This window comes from Fukomys damarensis, unplaced genomic scaffold (genome assembly GCF_012274545.1).
Source record: "Fukomys damarensis isolate Sample0158 unplaced genomic scaffold, DMR_v1.0_HiC HiC_scaffold_23, whole genome shotgun sequence".
Taxonomy (NCBI): domain Eukaryota; kingdom Metazoa; phylum Chordata; class Mammalia; order Rodentia; family Bathyergidae; genus Fukomys; species Fukomys damarensis.
In genome coordinates this window covers 64532092-64540137 of record NW_022900935.1, presented here as the reverse complement: position 1 = coordinate 64540137, position 8046 = coordinate 64532092, and the positions used below count along the sequence as shown (strand labels likewise).

General features: G+C 60.8%; 3 protein-coding genes across 9 annotated transcripts in view; 1 reads left to right on the top strand and 2 right to left on the bottom strand.

The window, feature by feature from the left end:
• Rac3 (Rac family small GTPase 3) overlaps positions 1-47 on the bottom strand; it is a 2598-nt gene extending 2551 nt beyond the window's left edge. The window contains exon 1 of the mRNA XM_033767433.1: positions 16-47. Coding sequence (XP_033623324.1) covers positions 16-47 — 32 coding nt within the window. The remainder of the gene's footprint in view (positions 1-15) is intronic.
• On the bottom strand, positions 9-7035 carry Lrrc45 (leucine rich repeat containing 45). 2 transcript variants are annotated; one of them, XM_010618658.3, is made up of 17 exons: positions 6523-7035; positions 6003-6064; positions 5664-5734; positions 5227-5405; positions 4926-5054; positions 3844-3956; positions 3427-3485; positions 3102-3179; positions 2787-2889; positions 2635-2712; positions 2436-2547; positions 2267-2337; positions 1787-1879; positions 1363-1455; positions 762-935; positions 538-685; positions 9-451 (listed from the first exon to the last, which is right to left on the bottom strand). In XM_010618658.3, exons 1-17 carry the CDS (start codon positions 6770-6772, stop codon positions 255-257), a joined length of 2010 nt encoding a protein of 669 aa, XP_010616960.1. In that variant the 5' UTR covers positions 6773-7035; the 3' UTR covers positions 9-254. The 2 variants fall into 2 exon arrangements, with proteins under 2 accessions (XP_010616960.1, XP_019062238.1); XM_019206693.2 differs by having other exon boundaries at positions 762-932.
• Positions 7036-7083: 48 nt separating this feature from the next.
• Cenpx (centromere protein X) overlaps positions 7084-8046 on the top strand; it is a 3068-nt gene continuing 2105 nt past the window's right edge. For 2 of the 6 annotated variants that reach the window (XM_010618662.3, XM_010618661.3), the window contains exon 1: positions 7084-7397. In XM_010618662.3, the coding sequence (XP_010616964.2) occupies positions 7175-7397 (223 nt within the window). In that variant the 5' untranslated portion in view covers positions 7084-7174. Of the gene's footprint in view, positions 7398-7462; positions 7852-8046 lie in introns of those variants that run through there. The other 4 variants (XM_010618659.2, XM_010618664.1, XM_010618665.3 and 1 more) reach the window with 3 other exon arrangements.

Genomic DNA, 8046 nt, shown 5'->3' with positions numbered 1-8046 from the left:
CGTGGCGGTCCTTGCCAGCCGGCGGCAGTGGGGCGCCTGAGCCCCATCTTGGAGGGCCCGCCCGCGGGACGAGACCCCCGTCGAGGCGGGGAGGCGCTGGGTCAAAACGTATGACCAAGTGCAAAAGTTTATTTAAGAAAAAGTTCTGTATTTCCCGCCTCACTTTCGCGGTCACCTCGCACCGCGTGCTCCGGGAGATGGAGTGGAGCCTTCCTGGGCGTGGCGCCGGTGCTCTGGGGCCTCCTTGCCTCCCCTCACTTTGGGGGGCTCAGGGCCCTCACGGGGGACCCCTGCACATAAGTCAGGATGGCACTTTGCAGGAAGCTTGCCCTCTGGGCCTCCTCGTCCCGGATGCGCGCGATCTCCGCCTCTTTGAGCCGTAGCTTCTCTCGGAGGGATGCGTTCTCGCTCTCCTTGTCCAGCAGCGCTTCCCGGTGGTCACTAGCGATCACTGCAGGCGAGAGAGGCTCGGAGTTGGGGCCCGCCCTGGGCCGAGACTCAGGCCCAACTCAGCCCTCCAGCCGGGAGCACCCTCACCTTTCAGTTGGCGCTCCAGGGCAGCCACCTTCTCCCTCAGCGCCTCCTGGCCCACCAACTCAGCTTGCAGACGACCTATCTGCTCCTGCAGGTCCACCCGGACTCTGCTCACCTCGGCCACCTTCTCCTGATCCTTGCTGCTCAGCTCCTGCGAAGCATGGTGGATGAGACAGAAGTAGGTATGGGCACCCCACAACCTGTGACCCCCCCCAAAGCCCGGCTACCTGCTGCAGCTCCTCCAGGCGGCGCTGCTGCCCCTCCATCTGCAAGCGGAGCTGGCTGGCCCGGGCCTGGGCATCGGCCACCATCTGCTTCTGCTGTGTGCAGACACCCTGAGCCTCATCCCGCGCTTGCGCCAGGAGCCGCAGCTTCTCCTCCATGTGCGCCAGGTGCTGCTGCTGAGGGCACAGAAAGTGATGCACACATGGGTCTCCCCTGGGGCTCACACTAGGGGAGAGCACGTCATCTGCGTGCAGTCACACCACCTGCCAGGAGCCGCAGCTTCTCCTCCATGTGCGCCAGGTGCTGCTGCTGAGGGCACAGAAAGTGATGCACACATGGGTCTCCCCTGGGGCTCACACTAGGGGAGAGCACGTCATCTGCGTGCAGACTGACACCCCCATCAGAAGAAGGATGCCTCGGTGTTGTTCTGAAGCCACTGAACTCTCTAGGGCCTCCAGAAGCACCCCCAGACTGGCTCTACCCATTGCCTGCTGCCTAGGTTCTCCTGTCCAAGCCTCCAACTCCAGGCTGAGATCCAGCCATGGGAATGGCTCTCTCAAAAGGTACTGCAGGGGTCTGTATGCACCTATGGCTGCAGCTCACCTCCTCCAGGCGGGCCTGGTTCCTGGCCTTCATGAGCTCCTCCTCAGCCTGACCACGCTCACTGAGTGCCGCTGCCTTCACCCGGCTCAGTTCCTGCACCACAAATGGCATCTGCTAGCCAGTCCTCCTGCCTCTGACCCCAGGCCTTCGTGGGACACCCAGTAGCCCAGCAGGGGAGACCCTCCACTAGCCTCCCGAGGGCCCTGTGGCTGCCCCACCTCTACTGGGCAAGGATCCCATGGCCCAGGGAGCCTGAAGGCCACCCTAAGCCTCTCTGGACACTGGTGCATGGACCCTCAGGATGAGACCTCATAAGGCTGAGAGCAGGAAGCTATGTTCTGGGGAACCGAGGCCAAGAACAGCAGGAGCTTTCATCCCTTGCTCACCTAGGGCCAGAGCCTGGCCCTTGTCCCTGTGGGCTCACCTCCTCCAGGGACAGCCGCAGGGCCTCCAGCCTGTGCACCCTCTCCTGTGTAGCCTTCTGGCTCTCCTCTAGGTGGCGGGTAATGCATTCCATCTACCCCAGTGTGCATATCAGTCAGGCAGGCAGAGGCTCCCCCAGCTCTCCCCCTGAGGAGTCCCCACCTTGGAAGGCAGGCATCTCTTGGGAAAGGGCTGCCCAAAGGGCCTGGCAGGAACCAAGGATGAAAGGTATGGCTGAGCCCTAGCACCCCAGGACATGCAGCCCGATGGGAGGCCACCAGCGCCTCTTTAGCTGCAGATAAAACAGGCCCCGCTGCCTGCCACCCAGAATAGGCAGCTCTGCCCACTCTGAGTGGAGGAATGAGCAACTTAGGGTGGTGAGGGGACCCCAGGAGGGCATGCTCTGAGAACACTGAATCGCGCCGAGGGCAGTCCACTGGCACACGGGAAGCTGGGATAGATGGTGGCACTAGGAAGGCACCTCCTTGCAGTGCAGCTTCTCAGAGTCCTCCAAGCTCTGCCGGGCCCTCCTCTTCTCCATGTCCAGGCGCTCTGGAGGCCCAGTGGGGAAGAGAAGGGGTGAGTCTTCTCCAGGGGTGTTGTCCCTGAGGGTCCCTGTCCCCTCAGTGGTAGGCCTGCCTCTGGCCTACCCTCAGCCTGGACAGCTCTCATCTTCAGCTCAGCCGATGTGTGGGTCATCTCCTGCCTGGTCAGAAACAGCTGCTCCTGCTGAGACTTCACCTTTCGCTCCAGCTCATCCACCTGGAAAGCAGGCAGCAGGGGAAGAAGCCAGATCAGCCTACTGCTCCCACCCTGGGCATCCTGGGTGGCTGGGCGCACCCCTCCTACCTGGTTTCGAAGCAGCAAGTTCCTTTCATTGGTGACTGACAAGTCCTTGAGGAGCTTAGACTCCCGCTCTGCAGCTTCCTGAGTGGAGATGGACACTTTTAGTCACCCTGCTGCTCCACCCCACAACCTGCCCGCCTGCAGCCCTTCCCCACCTGCTGTCCCAGCGTGTGTTCCTGCTCTGCTGTGGCCAGCAGCTCCCCCAGATCCTGGGCCTTCTGATTGGACAGGGCAAGGGCGGCCTCGGTCATCTGCAGCCTGCAAAAAGGAAGGATTAGCACCTCCATAGCTCCACTGGGGGCGTGACCTGCCATGCCAAGGTTTCCCATTCCACTCCTGCCCCCTCTCCAAATGCTAGCCACAGCTCTCAGCTCCTGCAGAAAGCCTTCCTCTGCCTTTATACCCTCAACCCTGAGGGCACATCTCCAGTCTCTCCATGGGGCTCTGAACCCCCCACCCCAGCTGCTTACTTGGCCTTGAGAGCTTTGATGATGGAGTGCCTCTCATTCAGGGCTTCCTGAAGCTGCCCCACACGAACTGACACTGCTCTGTGGGGAGAAAGGAGAGGCTGGGAACCCCAAGCCCTAGAGCTGTCCAGGGCCTGCCTGGCCTTGACTGGAGCTGCCAAGCACCAAGGTCTCCAGCACACAATGATTGAGCTGGGGAAGTATATGGTATCTGCCTTAACCCTCTAGCCACCTCCTTGAGAAGCCCAGTATGACCATTCCCAAGCAGAGACAAATAAGGCCCAGCCTGGACTGCAGCCCTACCTCCAGAAGTCCTGGGCCCACTTACCGGCTGCTCTTGGCCATCTCTTCTCTCTGCTTATCGATTGTCTCCATCAAATCCATGAACTGGGAACAGAGCCAGCCAAAGCCTTGTCAGGATCCAAGAGCCTGCCCTCCCTGCCCTGGTCAGGAAAGGCGGACAGACTCCCAAGGCAGCCAGGCAGTGAAGGACTCAGCCTCCCTGGTCCCACTGACTCCTTCAAAGTGAGGTGGTCCCTAGAGAGGGGGGGTTAAATCCCACTCTCAGGTCGGGCCAGGAGAAACCCTGGTCCTGGGTATTAGCAGCTCAGAGGAGCTACGGGGTCTGGGGGAAGAGAAGATGGGTAGCCATGGGGGTGGGAGAGGGAGAAGCCAGCTGGCCTACACCCATGGAGCCAGGGTGGGCTGGGAGAAGCTCCAAGGTCTGAGACGATGCCATGCTTACTTGCTTGGACTTTTCCTCCTGGAGGTGCTGGACCTCCCTGCTGAGGATATGAGTCCGGGCCTGGTTCTTCTGGAAGGCAGCATGCTGGTCCTGGTTGTGGTTCATGGCTTGTTCTGTCGGGAGACAGGTGACTGGGTGGGGACCGCTCAGACTATGGAGCCCAATGGCCCACCCTGCCCTGACAGGCTGTACTGGAAGCCGAAACCAACCATTTTCTCCAATAAGTCTGGTCCCCTGCCTCCAGGGCGCTACAGGTACAGTGCTTCAGTGGGGCAGGGGCTGAGAGCGTGAGGGTCGCAGTGTGTGGAGGCTCATACTCGTTGGGGGAGGGCTCCTCTGTCACAGGGATGGGAACCATTTGGTGGCCTCTGTCCCCCACCCCACAGGTCGAGGGCTGCTGCATGAGTTTAACAGGAAGATGCTGTGTTCTAGAAAGAGCCAGGTGGCTGCAATCGGAAGCACAACAGTTTGCCTATGCTGAGGAGGGCTGGGGACAGCAAGAAGTTGGAGATGACAGAGGGTCGGGCAGACACCTCAGGAGGCAGTGACCCCACAGCACAGGGGGAGTGGAAGAGGTTAGGGTGAGGCCCAAGCTCAGCCTTCACTGGCTTGCACTGTGGGCTGGATGAGCCAGGAGGTGTGAATCTGATGAGCCTGAGACTACAATATCATCTATAGGACTTGGGGGTCACCAGAGGCAGGGGAACGTGGAGACTGTAGCTCTGGCAGAAGCAGCACAGGCCAGGCAGCTCCTCACCCACAAATGTAGGGGTGACCAAGAGCTACCTGAGGCATCAGCACAGCCATCCAGGGTAGGGCTCAAGCCATATAGGGCCTCAGCCTGTCTGTGAAAGGGGTGATCCCCCTTCTACATGGGTCCTACGAACTGAGCAAGCACAAGCAAGCCCTCTACCAGGCAGCACTAGGCAGTGAGCGCCCAGCTTGGTGTTCGCCTTCAGCTCTCCCTCTTGGCCCTCGCCCAGGTGAGCTTACCTGTCCTGAGCCCTGGGCTAACCCCTCCCTTGCTGAACAGGCCACTGTTCAAGGGCTCCTGACCTCCCTCCTGAATGTGAGCCCCATACCCACAGCTCTGAGGACATCACTGGGGACACTGTTCCCAGCCAGGTCCAGCTTCCACAGGGTCCGGTTACTGGGTAGACAGTTCACCAGGGACCTGCCTCCCAGGAGGCCAATGTTATTCCAGCGCAAGTCTAGAAGAAAACCTGTTGTCACCTGACAGAAGGCATCGGTGAGTCGGGGGGAGGGGCTGGCCTAGGTATGATGATTCCTTTGGGAGGCTACCAACAAAGCAGGTTCCCAGGCTAGCCCCTCCTGCAGCAGAGGGATAAGGAGCAATGGATACAGCCCAGAGCCAGGCCTCACCCAACTGCTGGAGGGTGGTGTTGCCCTGCAGGGCCAGGGCCAGCTCCTCTGCACCTTTGTGACTGATCTGGTTGTTTCGGAGGTCCAGCTGCCGCAGAGCACTGTTGCCTGCCAGGCCCCTACAGAAGGTGGCGAAGGCATCTTCCCATGTGCCCAGGTTGTTCCACTCCAGGGTGAGGCTGCAGCAGGGTGGAGACAAGGTGCTTGGCCTGGAAGGGTGACCTACCCGTTGGGGTCCCCAGTGTATGTGTGGGATGGGTTCAGGGATCTCTGGCAGAGTTGAGCCTCTGAGTGATTTCCACCCACTTACTCCAAGAAACACATGTAAAACATGGACAACTGGCCTGAAGGGGCAAATGGGCCACAGGACCACTCTGGGGTTCACCCTGACACAGATAAGGGATGGGAAGGGTAGTGCATCAGGGACCACAGCCTACCTCTGAACAGACTGGTTCTGTCGGAGGAGTTTTCCCAGAGCCTCGGCCCCTGCAGCCCGAAGGTTATTGCCCTGGATAGAAATGGCCTGGCCAGTCACTCCTGTCAACCTGGCTGGGCTCTGAATAGCAAGTGTGCTCCATGGTGCCCTGGTCAGGCAGTGGACGAGGCCAGAGAGGTGAGCTCTTGGCAAAAGTGTGCTCACCTTAGTTTTAGTAAACCTGGTGGGTATCCTGAGACCAATCTGTATTTAAGTGAACACCTGCCCTCAAAACACACAGCAATACGGAGGTCCTGGGACCCCATGTCCCCTCTAAATCCTGCAGAACAGGCCTGCTCACCTTCAGATCCAGAAGCCGCACCACAGTGTTGGCACACAGCCCTTGAAGCAGCAGTGGGGCCCCTGAGTGAGGATGTGTGTGTGGTTGGTTACTCTGCCTCTGTGCCCAGGGCCCACCCTGGGGACCCATTGCAAGGCAACTCCCAAAGGGACAACGGTCTGGGTGCCCCAGTGCTCTGTGTTCACACTGGAAACGAGTTTCCCAATCAGTTCTAGGTTTACTTTAGAAACACCTGCAGCCCTGCCTGACATAGAGCCGGCCGCTTTGACCTCTCTTGAGCCAGAATTCTCAAACTACAACTTAGAGGATGTTAGGTTTTCCCCTCCCTTATAGAAAAACTGCCCCTATGTCTATTTTTTAGGGGACACTAGTATAGCAAGAGGGGAGGAAGCAATCAGGTGGCACAAAATTCCTACTGTCAGCTTGGAAGGCTAAACGATGCCAGGGAACCCACTCTAATCTAGCCCCAAACAAAAGGTGGAGCCCAAGCCTGGAGCTGTCGAGGTGCCCTCGTGCCCACCTTCATCGCTCAGCATGCAGTCGCTGAGGACCAGCTCCGTCCACACTGTCTGGGTCTGCAGCAGCTTGCCCAAGGCCCTGCAGGTGTCCACCGTCAGGCTCTGCCCCGCCAGATCCAGTCGGCCCTGCGGGGGTTGGTGCAGTTGCCGCAAGACCACTTCCTGCGGCTCTGCCCCGCTCTCCTTGCACAGGTGACTGTAGGACAGTCGGAGCTCCTCCATGTCCCCGAGTGCAGGGGACCTCGCCCGCATGCTTCTGTACAGGCTCCCCGTTGGACCAGCGTCGGAGGCAGACGGGGGGCGAGCGGCACGGGCCTTAAGGGGGAACCTAGGAGGACAGAACAGGACCGTGAGACTACAGCAGGGGAGGAGTTCCCGAGGGGTAGGGAAAGTCAAGGAGTGGGGACCGCTGGCCCGAATCAGGGACCGCGTCGCACTACCGCGAGCCCAACCAGCGCGCGGGCCGCCGCCACACTAAGAGGCTCCGCGAGCCTCAGTAACCAGGAAGAGCGGGGACCGCTGGGAAGAGCGGATGGGACTCTAAATCCCAGGAGACGCTGAGATCTAGCCGCGGACCAATGAGAGCGAAGGGTTGGACTACGGTAGCCGGACCCATCGCAGGAATAGAAAAAGCAGAGCCATTTGGCTTGATGGATGGGAGAGGCGGGAGCGGGTCTCCGGGACCTCGCTCTCTGGTTCATTGGCTGGGAGCTCGGGGCGGGACTCCCCGTCATGTCCTGTGTTCATTGGCTGGAGCTGGAGTCGTGGTCACGGGAGCCCGCGTTCCATGCTCATTGGCTGAGACGCAGAGGCGGGGCTACGCGGAAGGCGAACGGAGACAGCGGTTATGGAGAACTCCAACGCCGGATTCCGGAAGGTGAGGGTTGGTGGAGGGCGCTAAGTGAGCGCGGACCCTGCCCTCTTCACGTGACACCGGTGCGTGCCCGATGCTAGCCCCGTGCTGCCTGCCCATGCCTCCGAGGGTGGGATCCCGCTGCCTGGTGGTGCTCGGGCAGAGCAGCCCTGTCTGCAGCTGGACCGAAGTCGTCCGCAGAGGCGGACGGACCGCGAAAAGCGGGAAAGCTTTAGGCCCGCCCACAGGCCGGCGCTGCCAATCAGGGCCGGGGGCGTGGCTCCGGCCGGGACTTCACTGCACTGCGGAGGAGCCAGGCAGGCAAGCTGGAATCCACACCCCGTACGGCTTAAGTCCTTTTGCCTTTCATCGGAAGGTTAGGAGGCGCCGAGCATCCTTCAATTCAAGATTGCAGGAGGGCCTCTACTGCCGGGGGAAGGAGGGAGGTCGCGCTGCGCCTGTCGCGGGAGGAAGCAGGGTCACCGACGGCGGAGAGGCCATTGCTAGGGGGGGTGCCTGCCCGAGTGGGGCACAGACCAAGCCTGCCTGGACACCTCGAGTGCCGAGGGCTCGGGCCCGAGCTGGTGAGGGTGCCGGAAGGGAGGGGCGTGCAGCCTTAGCCGAAGCCTGCTCGGCGCGGGCCGCACTTGGCGCGCGTCCCAGTCCTCCGGGA